Source organism: Panthera onca, chromosome F1, assembly GCF_046562875.1.
Source record: "Panthera onca isolate mPanOnc1 chromosome F1, mPanOnc1 haplotype 2, whole genome shotgun sequence".
NCBI lineage: Eukaryota > Metazoa > Chordata > Mammalia > Carnivora > Felidae > Panthera > Panthera onca.
Window position 1 is genome coordinate 4,899,464 of NC_138355.1, and position 12,416 is coordinate 4,911,879.

The 12,416-nt window shown below is 53.2% G+C and overlaps 1 protein-coding gene across 11 annotated transcripts in view; it reads right to left on the minus strand.

Annotated features, from left to right (window-relative positions):
- ENAH (ENAH actin regulator) overlaps nt 1–1,998 on the minus strand; it is a 136,406-nt gene extending 134,408 nt beyond the window's left edge. For 10 of the 11 annotated variants that reach the window (XM_078440799.2, XM_078440798.2, XM_078440797.2 and 7 more), the window contains exon 1: nt 1,355–1,647. In XM_078440799.2, the coding sequence (XP_078296925.2) occupies nt 1,355–1,419 (65 nt within the window). In that variant the 5' untranslated portion in view covers nt 1,420–1,647. The other variant, XM_078440789.2, reaches the window with a different exon arrangement.
- Between the last annotated feature and the right edge of the window lie 10,418 nt (nt 1,999–12,416).

The following is a 12,416-nucleotide window of genomic DNA, read 5'->3' on the forward strand; positions in this document are numbered from 1 at the left end:
CCTTCCTCTCCAAATTTAGAAAGGAACAGAGCAGGAAGCTTAGAAATTACAAATCATTCTTCCTTAGAAAAGGAACTTTTAGGGGAAGACATAATTTACCTGTGACAGGCCGACAACTATACGGGATAGTGATCAAACTTCACTGAATACCCAGAACTACTTTTTTTAATTTTTTTTTTTTGGTTCATCACCTCTGAATCAAACCACTTTATAATCGTTTTATTTTAAAACACCCCAGTTTCACTGTTCTACATTTCTCAATGTTGATATAAATGTACCCAAAATTTGGGGGGGAAAAAAAAAAACTTGTCACTTCTGGTCTGCAAGACTCCTACGGCATTAAATCTTTGAAAAAAATATCAACAATAGTATGAGAAGATATAAGGTTACCCATGTTTTATTACAGTTCCTGCGTTTTCAAGGACATCAGTACGTGGAGGAAAAAAACCATGCTCAAAACCCACGGTTCAAGTTTTTCAAGCCATATTTTACAAAGATGATGTTTTTGGTTTGCATGCCATAATTACATTTCAAACTGATCCTTCCCGTTTGAAAATAAGTTGTGTGAAATGACTAAGGAAAAGGGATCTCTTAGAGGCACAGCACTAAACACATTTTTAAGGCCAGGAAGATCAAGGTTTGAAACTTGGAATCAGAGAAAACAGAACTCGAATTCCCAGTAAGCTACAGTGAAAAAATACAGCTATGTCACACGAGAATGTATTAAAAAAAAGGGGGGGGGGGGAGTGTTCAACCTTGATGGAATAAAAAGAAGGAAAACTAGCGTTGGAAATGGAAACTACTTAAATTGAGGCAGAATCCCCATGACATGACATTTTCTCGCCCAGGCGAAGGAATCCGCAGATTCGATCGCCGAAATCTCGCATCGCCTTCGGAAGGTCTGGGCAGCGGCGGGCCGTTAATCTTTAACACAAAGGAGCGAGCGCGGCGAAGGCGCCGCGAGACCACCGCCCCCCGAGGCCGGAGCCCGGCGCCCCCGGGACCCCCGGAGGCGGGACCCCCGCGGGCGGGCTTGCGCGGACCCCGGGGCGCCTCGCGGCCGCCCCCACGCGCGGGGAGAGACCGCCGCAGCGCCGGGCCCGCCACGCTTCCCGACGGCACCCCGGGGCCGCGCTCGGCGGCGGGGGAGGCGCCCACGGGCAGAGGCCAGCGCGCCCCCCACACCCACGCGGGCCCGCGCCCCCCGCCCCGCCGCCTCCCGGTCACCTTCTGGCGCCCCGCGGGCCCCCGCGCCCGCACGCTTGGGGCTCCCAAACTTTTCTGCTCCCCCCCCCCCCACCCGCCCACCCCCGTTACAGCCGGGCTCTCGGGACGAAGGCGCACGACTCCTCACCTCCGCCCGGAACAATGCCCGTCTCCCGGCAACGCGCACGCCGGGGCCTGCGGCCCCCTCCCCATCCCCACCCCCGGGCCGGGCCGGGCCGGGCGCGCGGGCGGGGGAGGGAAGCGGCCGAGCAGGGCCACGGGGACGGCGGGCGGAGCCGGGCGGCGGCGGGTGCGGAGCGAGGCCCGAGGGACAAAGGGACGGAGGCGCCGAGGCCGGGCGGCGCCCGCCGGGGGTTGGGGGTGGGGTGGGGGGGGAACTCCGCGGGGTCGCGGCGCCCGCCGCACAATGGCCCGCCGCCCGCGCCCTCACCTCATGGTGCCGGCGGCCGGGGACGCGGGGGGCGCGAGCCGGGCCTCTCCTCCGGGGGCGGGGACGCGGCTGGCGGCCGGCGGCCGGCGCTACACCATGTCCCCGCGCGAAGCGGCGGCGCCGGCCGGACGCGGGAGACGCGGCGGGGGCCGCGAGGCTGCGAGCGCGGGGGCCGAGGCTGCGCGTCGTCCCGCTGCGGGAGCGCCCGGCCGCCCTGGGAGGGGAGCCCGCCGCCGCCGCCGCCGGGCCGAGTGCTGGCGGCGCCGCAGCCGCGGAGGAGAGCCGCGAGCGCCGCGCGGGGCCGGGGAGGCGGGGCGCGCGGCCGAGGAGCACGCAGGCGCCGCCCTCGCTCCCTCCCCGCCCCCTCCCGCCCCTCCCCCTCCCCCCCGGCGCGGGGGCGGGGCGGGGCGGGGCGGGGGGCGCGCGGCGAGGGGCGGGGCGGGGAGGGAGCGCCCCCGCGCCGGCCGCCCAGGCCCGCCGCCCTGCGGAGCGCGCTCGGCGGGGCCCCTTTGTGGCCTCTCGCCCGCCGCCCGCGCTGCCCCCGGGCCTTCCCCGGCGGCCGGGCTGCGGGGGCCTTGCGGGGGGTGGGGGGGGGGGTGGCTAGCGGGTCCTCGGTGGGGGCGGTGGCTAGCGGGTCCTGGGCGGGGGGTGGCTAGCGGGAGGCAGGGGGGCTGCCTGGCGTGCGGGGGCGGGAGCAGCGGAGGCCTGCGGGGGACAGCTGGGGGCTGCGGGGCAGTGGGTGCTGCGGCCGACAGCGGGGCCTGCGGGGGCGGCAGCTGGGGGCTTCGAGGCCTGCGGGGAGGAGCGGGCGTTGGTGGGGACAGCGGGGACCTGGGGGGAGGGGCTGCGGGGGTCGGGGGGACAGCGTGGGGGGGGGGGGATTGCGGGCTCTCCAGCCGGCTCCTGGGCGGGGGTGGGGCGCCTAAATGGGCCGCGAGGGCCGCCGGGGCGCCGCACCAGCCGGGAGACACGGGAGACACGCGCACTGGGGGCGGGCATGACCTCATCGGCTGGCTCACGCAGGGGGGAGGGGGGAGGACGCGGGCCGGGGGGCGAACCCGCGACAGTTGCAAAGGCTTGCGCAGGTCTTCCCTGCGCTCCAGGTCACCCGCTTTGAAAGGTAGCTGTCGAGTGGGGCGCCGCAGGCCCGTGGAAATCCACGGGGGCGGGGGGGTGGGGGCCGTCCTCCAGCGAGGCAGAATTTATGGTGTGGGAGGTTGTCGGCCCCCAAAGCAAATCCGGGAATCCAGTAAGAATTCAGACTGGACAAATGGCAGGCGTCCTGCAGTCGCCAGGAGGAGGAGGAGGAGGAGGAGGGTGGGTCTCCTCTGGGGTAGGTGGCCCGGTGGAAAAGGTCTGCTGCTGCGGGCTCCCCGGCGGCCTGCGCAGGCCCGTCCAAAATGGAGGCCCAGGCAGGGCCCCAGGAAGCCGTCCAAAAGTTTGGATGGTTTATTTTAAGACGGAGGTACAATTCCAACTGTAGTTATGCCACTGGAGACCGTTTACACTTGCAAAGGAAACGTGAGCAGGCGACAGGCATGCTTGGTCAATGCCTGGCTTGTCTGTGACGGAACCGCGCGGCCCAGTTTTCACTATAAAAAGCATCCTGGTTTCAGACTCGACGCTGAGTTATTTTCTTTTCGGAACCCGCAGCCTCCAACCAACAGTGACCTGCAGCTATGGCACAGGACCAGGGTGGCCTCAGGTGGCGGAAAGCACAGTGCCTCTGCTTTAACGTGGTGTTCTTGAAGAACGCTAATTTCCGCCCACACACCTAATTACAGCTTACCGCCACACAGCATCTTATTCAGGGACCTCCGAGCGCTGGGAGAGAACACCCTCACCAGTCAACTGTCCTTGTTGCCACATTGCGGGCAGAGACAGGGAGGTGAGGAGCTCAAGAACTGGACGAGTTAGTTGAACGGGCACCGTTAAGAATGATAGCTACCAACTGTGAAGGTCATTGTCTCCGCCTCAATACCGCGGTGGCTTCCATCATTAAGACAGGGGCCCTTCCAATATTACCCTCCCGATTAGCCAAAGACCATTTGCTGCCGAGGCTTTTTTTCTTGGAAAAGTAATAATAAGACGTGCTGAAGTATCTTGGGGAAGTATTAATAAGACACGTTCGACCACAAAGAATTTGCACCACTTTGCCCGAGTCCATTCATAGCAATACAGTAAATCCAATAGAGCTTGTGTTTCAGGGAAAACTCTCAGGAAGGGCCAAAAGGGGTGGAGATGTTGCTGTAATGACTCAAACCACCTCCTGTCAGAGAGAGAGGCAAGGATAAAAATGCCTTACAGATGACTCCATAACTTACTTCTCGTCTGTGAAATTTAATCCATGCCGCACTCAGTAAGCGATCTGTCCCATCTCTATCCTGACGGCAAACATTCCAACGGCACGGGCACCGAATTAGGCAATCCGGGTGGAAAAGCCTCCTCTTATTTCCTGTGTTTATTAAAAATGTACCAGCCAAGAATCTTGGCTGCCTACGGCCATTTTCATCCTCTCGCATGGCAGCTCGCCAGTCGGTCATACCATTGCCTTTGGATTTAGATATGGCAACGGGTGGCCTGACCTCCAAAGGTCATTCTGTGGAAAGGCAATTTGTTGTCTCCGGGACAAAAATGTTATTGCTTCTCGTGCGTATTTGGTTTACCAGTCAAAGAGGGCCGAGAGGAACTGGAGCTAGGAAATCACAGACTAATTCTGGCCACAGAGGAAACTTTGTGGAACATGTCACCCTATAGAATTAAAGAATTTTAGGGGTGCCTGGGTGGCTCAGTCGGTTGAGCATCCGACTTCAGCTCAGGTCATGATCTCACAGTCTGTGGGTTCGAGCCCCACGTAGGGCTCTGGGCTGACAGCTTGGAGCCAGGAGCCTGCTTCGGATTCTGTCTCTCTCTCTCTCTGCCCCCCCCCCCCAAATAAAAAAAAATTTAGAAAAATATTCTTTCTAAAAAAAGAATTTTAGAGATGGAAAGAATCTTAAGTCCATCCCACTCATTTTTTTTCCAAAAAAAGTGAGACCCAGAGAGGTTAAGTAAATCGCCCGCCGTCACACAGCCCCTCTGTGGTCGGACTTGAACCCCAGATTAACAGTTACCGGTGTACTGCTCCTTCCGCCACATCACACTACCTTCCTGTGGCAAGAGAAACAGCGGCGTGAGACGGTCAGAGTTAAAGCTGATTCGCTTCTCGTGGACCCTGCTTAACAATTAGACTCTGTTGGCTCGGCCAGATGGAGAAAGTGGTCTGAACTCTTACAAGTGTTGTCCAGCCGGAAGCCCAATGCCTGGCCCTTCTGTGGGCATCCAGATGTTAGAAAGGCAGGAAGGTCTGCCTGCTCTAATCTAAGATGAAAAGGAGACTAGTCATCAAAAGACACAGGCTTTCTCCTTAATACTAAGTGTATGAACGTCCACCTCCCTCCCTAGAGCAAGACCCCAGCGGCAATCTAGAACGGCCAGCGGAATAGACCTGCCCCGAGCCCCAGGCGTCCACAGCCTTAATGCTGGTCTACACCTCTGTTAGCAGGGTGCACCCAGGCGGAAGATGAAACAGAAAATATGCTTCTGTCGAAGATGACTTTGCTTTGGGAGTGTTGTCAGTCTGGCTCCGAGGGTTCTCTCGGAACATGCCGTGTTTAAATTCGTCTGATACATCAGTGTGGGTTTGCCCTCCATTTATGGGCATGACTAATGCGGTTCAGCAGTCAGGCAAACAGCGCGAGAGATTGTAGGCACGGTCTCCCCAGCGCCCCAGAAAAGGGCTCTCCCCTGAAAAATTAGGAGTTACTTAGGGACGGGACGGGTGAGGAAGAGAAGGTAGTCTCCAGTGGGTCGTGATGGTACCCTTTCCACTTCTCTGTATCGGTATTTTTTTCTTTTGTGGCAGTTCACAGCAGAATTTTTGTTTATCTCTCCAAGAATGGAAAAAAGAAATAATGTAGAACATGATATTCCAGTAGGACTCAAGATATTTTTCTTACTCATCTTTCAGCTCTAGCTGCCCATATATAATCTGGGTCCTAAAATATTATCAGGAGACATAGACGCGAGGGGAAAGTATTTGCCTCTGACATTTGCTTTTTTTTTTTTTTTTTCTCTCCCATGTGTCATTTTCTCCCTTCCAAATTAGGACTTATTCAGTTAATTTCATTTCCTCTTCCCAGAGTCTCTTTTCACAGCGCTGCACTGTGTGAACTTGACAGAAGATTGTTAAAGCCCGAACGGGAACGTTGCGGTAACATTAATTGGGAGAGACCATGTTCTATAAAACGCAATACTACATCATTTCCACAAAATTCAGCCCCGGCCGCTAATTTAAAGAGTACGGCAGGTGGGCTCAGTTCTAGATAACAATAAAATCATGGTGCTTTACAGATTGGATTTAAAAGAAGCACCACCACAATCGAATTCTGAGCTCTTAGGTCTTGCAGAATCTGCCAGTGGCTTGGGAAGAAAAGCTAGCGGTTTCTTCTTGCCTTGATTTCCTCATCCCGTGTACTGTAACGTCATCAAACTTGAGAATACTGGGCAATCACCTTAGGGACCGTGACGATCAGGTGACAGCTCACCTTGGAATCTCTCCTCAAAGGAGATCAGGAGGAAAGTTAATAAAGAAAAGATTTGTTTCGGGGCGCCTGGGTGGCTCAGTTGGTTAAGCGGCCGACTTCGGCTCAGGTCATGATCTCGCGGTCTGTGAGTTCGAGCCCCGCGTCGGGCTCTGTGCTGACAGCTCAGAGCCTGGAGCCTGTTTCAATTCTGTGTCTCCCTCTCTCTGACCCTCCCCGGTTCATGCTCTGTCTCTCTCTGTGTAAAAATAAATAAACGTTAAAAAATAATAATAATAATAAAAAAAGAAAAGATTCGTTTCTGCCTAATCGCAGTAGAGAAGCAAGGTATTACCACTAGCATGTATCCTGAGGAAGCTGTCGGGAATTAATTCACACTGCATCACCCCACGTGGTTTGGGGCTCCCCTCCCACATCCAGGTTGTTTCAAAGTCCATTAAAAATCCTGATTATCCTTCTCGTTGAAACTGTTGCCAAGCACGGTGATCCGGCCAAATTCTAGTTTGAGAAATTATCTTTGCATCTTGATTTTTCTTAAGTTGAAAGTCCAAATCCAGTCTCTGGTCAAGGCTTGCTACAGCGGGAAGAAAGGTTTAACCTTCACACATTTAGTGCCTTTGGTGTCAAACGATGACATCAAATGGCATTGTCCCATCTGTTCTGCACAAGAAGGGTGGAATTTGTAAAGTCCTTGAGAAGGTAGCCAGGGGTTAAATACTTCTAGTAGGTGAATTGAACTGCAAATCAAAAAGGAAATGAAGGGCAGAACAGAACCTCTCCTTCTCCTCTCTCTGCACTAACAATACCTGCTTTAGATGGAAGCCGATACGGATAGGCTCTACGTTTGAGAAAAGTGATGTTCTGGAGCCACAGGAATGTGGGAGCGGAGCGTGGCTGTGATTGGCCCACGATGTTATCTGCCAACCTGCCAGGCATTTACGTACCTCGGTTCATCCGACATGCCTGGCCTGGGAGGTGGGTCCCCTGAGGGTCATCCTCACAGCTCCCCAACGTGAAGCACAGGGAGGTTAGGAGGCTGGCCCCAAGCCACCCAAGCAGTAGAAGAGAAAGCCGGAAAGGCCGGTTCCGCGGGCCACGCCCTTAAACTCTGCCCCCAGTGGCCTGTTCGATTTCACTTCCTTGATTAAAGACAGAAAAAGAGAAAAGGGCTCAACGTCCACTTAGGAAACGGGACTAACATTTCAAAACAAAACAAAACACTCACAAGTCACTTACCTCTTCCTTTCTGCCCCAGGTAGTCCACCCGGTAAATCCTGGGGCTCAGGCCACCCGGCTATAAATAACCACCACCTGCCCCCCCCCCCCCCCCCCCCCGCAGGCAGAGATTTGGAGCCTGAGCCTGAGCACCCAGGCTTGTACCTCGCACAGTGTAGGGACCCAAAAAATGAGCTCAAAGAGTCTCCAATGAGACACCACTAATAATGTCTGTTTGTTTGTTTTCCAGAATAATAACGCGACTGAGAGTTTGTTTGCTTATTTTCCAGAATAATAAGGCTACTGAGAAGTGACCCCTTCGCCACCCCCTCACCTCAGGTATCCCAGGCTCACGAGGAGCAGAGGAACGGGTTCTTGAACCAACTCAGTGAACCAGGAGCTCGTGTAGAAACGCTTGGAGTGTGTTGGCTGACATTTTTGGTGGGATACAGGGCAATCGACAACAAGGCCAAGCCCAGGTGTGTTTTTAAAGGGATCTCCGGGGGCGCCTGGGTGGCGCAGTCGGTTAAGCGTCCGACTTCAGCCAGGTCACGATCTCGCGGTCTGTGAGTTCGAGCCCCGCGTCAGGCTCTGGGCTGATGGCTCGGAGCCTGGAGCCTGTTTCCGATTCTGTGTCTCCCTCTCTCTCTGCCCCTCCCCCGTTCATGCTCTGTCTCTCTCTGTCCCAAAAATAAATAAAAAACGTTGAAAAAAAAAAATTAAAAAAAAAAAATAAATAAATTAAAAAAAAAAAAAAAAATAAAGGGATCTCCAGAAGGATCTGCCTTCTCTTTCTTATTAATCTTCCAGTCAGTATCAGGGAGGCGAGATGGGGGAGGTGCCACACCCCCTGGGTGACCCCACGCTGCCTGGAACTTTGGTTGTCTGCAGAGCAATCGGGCATAAAGTCTCAGTCTAATAGGAGACTTAAAATCTCTGTAAAGGACTCGTCTATTTTTCTTCCTTTATCTTTTCGGGAGAGACTTTTTTAGGCCTGAAGGACTCACTAAAAATATATCACCAATGCACGTGGTTATAATATGTCAGGGAAAGGCCTTGGATGGAAGCCTACTTACTATCTTAGCCTCTCGTCCGTGCTTTCTTGTCTAATCCAGGTGGCATTTCAGATCTGTCAAGCATCTCGTCGTTCATGTTCCTTTAAATAGCTCCCGTTTTGTGTGTTTTTTGCAATGTTGCCCTCACTGAGCGTCTCACTGAAGTTGAGTTTACTCAGCGTCTCTCACTTGCAAATAATATTCCCCTTCAAAAGCTCACAGTCTGGGGGAGCCTGGGGGGCTCAGTCGGTTCAGCGATCGACTTCGGCTCAGGTCATGATCTCGAGATTTGTGGGTTCGAGCCCCGCGTCGGGCTCTGGGCTGACAGCGCGGAGCCTGGAGCCTGCTTCGGATTCTGCGTCTCCCTCTCTCTCTGCCCCACCCCCGCTCATGCTCTGTCTCTGTCTCTCTGTCTCTCTGTCTCTCTCAAAAATAAACATAAAAAACATTCAAAAGCTCACAGTCTGGTCTTTTCCTTCTTATTTTTTACTTTATTTTCTCCCCTATTGCTAATGAGACGATAGCTTCGAGTTGCTTGATTTGACTTATTTATATCTTCCGGCCTCTGTTCGGTATCAGGCCCGGTCTGGTGTTCCTTTCTGACTGAACGATGCCCAAATTAAGTTAAGAGTCAATTCCTAAGACAGCTGGCCTGCGATTCTTCATCTTCCTCTGGTATCCAGAGCACCAGACGGTCTGTTTAACATTGAACGTTGGCGTCTCTAGCTAAGCTCATAGTTTATGTCAGGTTTGACTCCCGGGACTTTCAAAGGAACTCTGTTCTGTGACTGGATGGGGGGTTACAAGCAGGGAGGGAAAGGTTCGCACCGTCTAGGTGGTGAGCAGAGACGCAGAAAACCTCTTGACGTGGGGCAATCTGATCTCTTCAGTGCCTCCTTGACATCAGTCCATCGCATGGAGGCCCGGAATGGTCTCCTAATGGTGGGGTTTCTGGTGAGACGACACTGAATGGTATACAGCAACATGGGCCCTGATGCTAAATCTAACACAACTACTTAGCCATTATTATCAACTTGTCAAAGAAAAGGAGCTTTTCTGCTTTGTCCTTCCCTCCAGGTCCCTTTAGCAGGCTTCTGATTGCCACTGACAAAAACCCAACGCCAAGTAGCTTAAGCAAAAACAAAGAAAGAAAGAAAGAAAGAAAGAAAGAAAGAAAGAAAGAAAGAAAAAAGAATTTACCATGTATTTCAAGTGGGATCTTCAGGCTAAGCTAGATCAGGGCTCAATGTCACCTTCTCCAGCTTCGTGCATTGACCTAGTCTCTCCTACTGCCCAAGTCCCAATGTCACATTCTTCCAGCGCTGTGATCCCCAAGCTGAACAGCCTGTCCAACCAGCAAAGACTCCAGACCAGCTTGAGCCGCATGACCATCCCGAACCAGTCCTCAGGACCAGGGTAAAGAGGTTCTCCAGCTGGCCAGGAGAACATGGGTCATGGGTCCACCCTGTGGTCACATTCTTTACAAAAATGATCACGATAAAGATAATTTATGCTAATAGATAATATTAGAATAGTCATAATAATACCCCAGGCCTTTGGGCTGGTCTCCCACATTGATGCTGAGCTCGGTCACGTGACTCACTGTGGCCAATGAGATAATAGCAAATGTGACACAAGCAGAGACTTGTAAAGTCTTGCTCACCGGGGCCTGCCCTTACGTGTTGCTCTTTGGAAACCAAAAATGCCACGGACACGTGAAGAAAGCTGGGCTCGTTTGCCAAAGAATGAAAGGCCACATGGACAGAAGAGAGTTGCCTGAGTGGAGGTCCTGGACCAACAGCCTGTCAACCCCAGTTTGTGAATGAGGGTTCTAGACCATCCAACCCCACCTGAGCCGATCCAGACCAAAACGACTGCCCAGTCAACCTACGGAACCATGAGAAATAATGGTTATCGCTTGAAGGCCGCTTAAGATAATGGGCAGATTGCTATGTAGCAAGACAACTGATATACCGATTCTCTTCAAGAAGTCCCCACGGTGTTGGAGTAGGCCAATGGCTGCTGTCGTGAGGAGGCGATCTGTGGGAAAGCCCAGCCGAAGCGTGTCCAGGTTCCGATGTCAAGGGCCACTCCAAGGACTCCTCAGGGTCCACGTGGGGACAGCACACCTCCTCACTGGTTGATTGGTTGATACACTGGAGAGTTCTTCAGGCAGAAGAGAGCGCAGGAAATGCAGGATGGGCAAGAGTGAGCAAAATGATAAAAATTCAGGGCCTCAAAATAAATAAAAACTTTAAAAAAGAGGGGGCGGCGCCCGGGTGGCCCAGTGGGTTAAGCATCTGACTCTTGGTTTCAGCTCAGGTCATGATCTCACGGTTCGTGGGTTTGAGCCCCGCATCGGGCTCTGTGCTGACAGTGTGGAACCTGCTTGGAAGTTCTCTTTTTCCTCTAAATAAATAAATAAGTAAATAAATAAATACCTTTAACGTAAAACAAACTAAAAAAGTTTCTTTAAATTTTTTTTTATGTTTTTATTTTGTTTTTGAGAGACTGACAGAGTGCGAGTGGGGGAGGGGCAGAGAGAGAGGGAGACAAAATCCGAAGCAGGCTCCAGGCCCTGAGCTGTCAGCACAGAGCCTGACTCGGGGCTCGAACTCACGGACCATGAGATCTTGACCTGAGTCAAAGTTGGACGCTTAACCGACCGAGCCACCCGGGCATCCCTCAAGCCTTGACTAAAATCTCATTTAAATGTTCCAAACTGTTCCCAGTGGGCTCACGAGATATTAATAGTCATTGTGCTCAAGTTTAAGGTTCCAGTGGGAACAGTACCCTTCTTAGGCCATCAGGTTGGTGGTGAGGGTAACTATGAGGACGATACTCCCTCTAATCCACTGGACTCTTCAGAATCACTTGACAAAGTTCTCAGTGAGGGACCACTGTCTGGCTAAGGAGCCAGGCGTGAGTTGGGATGAAACCCAGGTTTCTCTCCGATTTGAAAAAGACACTGAGGTCATCCTCCAGAAGAGTTCAAGAAGACCATTTCCTTCCAAGGAGAGAAGAGGAGAGGAAGCAAATATTCCTGGAGGTCTCAGAGCAAAATGTTAGATCTTGGCCTGTCGATGTACCAGGCGGCAATCCAGGGGAGTAACTGCAGAAAAGCTAGAGTTTGTGAAAGATCCAAGGAGGCTGTAAGAAGGAAACTTAGAGCTCAAGACACTTAAGTCTGACAGATGTGGATGTGGGGGTCAGGAGGAGGGAAGAACCAGGGCAGACTGGAGAGGAATGAGAGGCGCTTTGCAAATACTTGGGGCGAAGTGTTGGGCAAGGGGGTCCCGGACCTAGTCGATTACGTGTGCCCTCACCGGAGGACCCCTCCGTGTTTTTCTCCTTGGGGTCCCAAGTCACTCTCTGGTGCCCTGGACAGGTCGACTGGATTGTCATGCATGCCAGAGGTGGAGCGGCTTATAACAATCACTTCCTTTTTATTATTATTATTATTTTAGAGAGAGAGGAAGAGAGGGGCGAAGGGACAGAAAGAGAGAATCCCAAGCAGACTCCATGCTCAGCAAAGAGCCGGACATGGGGCTCGATCCCACGACCCTGGGATCATGACATGAGCCGAAATCAAGAGTCGGACGCTCAACCGACTGAGCCACCCAGGCGCCCCAATGATCACTCCCTCTTAAACGGTTGTAACAGCCAGCTTGCGCTGAGGGAATGATTTCTCATGTAGTAAAGCGTCAGGAAAGGCGGGGGGTGGCTGGTGTCTCAGTCAAAACTGTCTCTGTCTTTTGTTTTTACCTCCCTGAGTGTTAGTTTCTTCCTCTCCAATTGGCTCTAACCGCGGCCGCCAGCACCTCCTGGCTCCCCTCTTACTTGGCCATCAGAGGGGGGACTCCAACGGACTCCAAAGGACCGTGGGCGAGGAAACAGAGACCGACT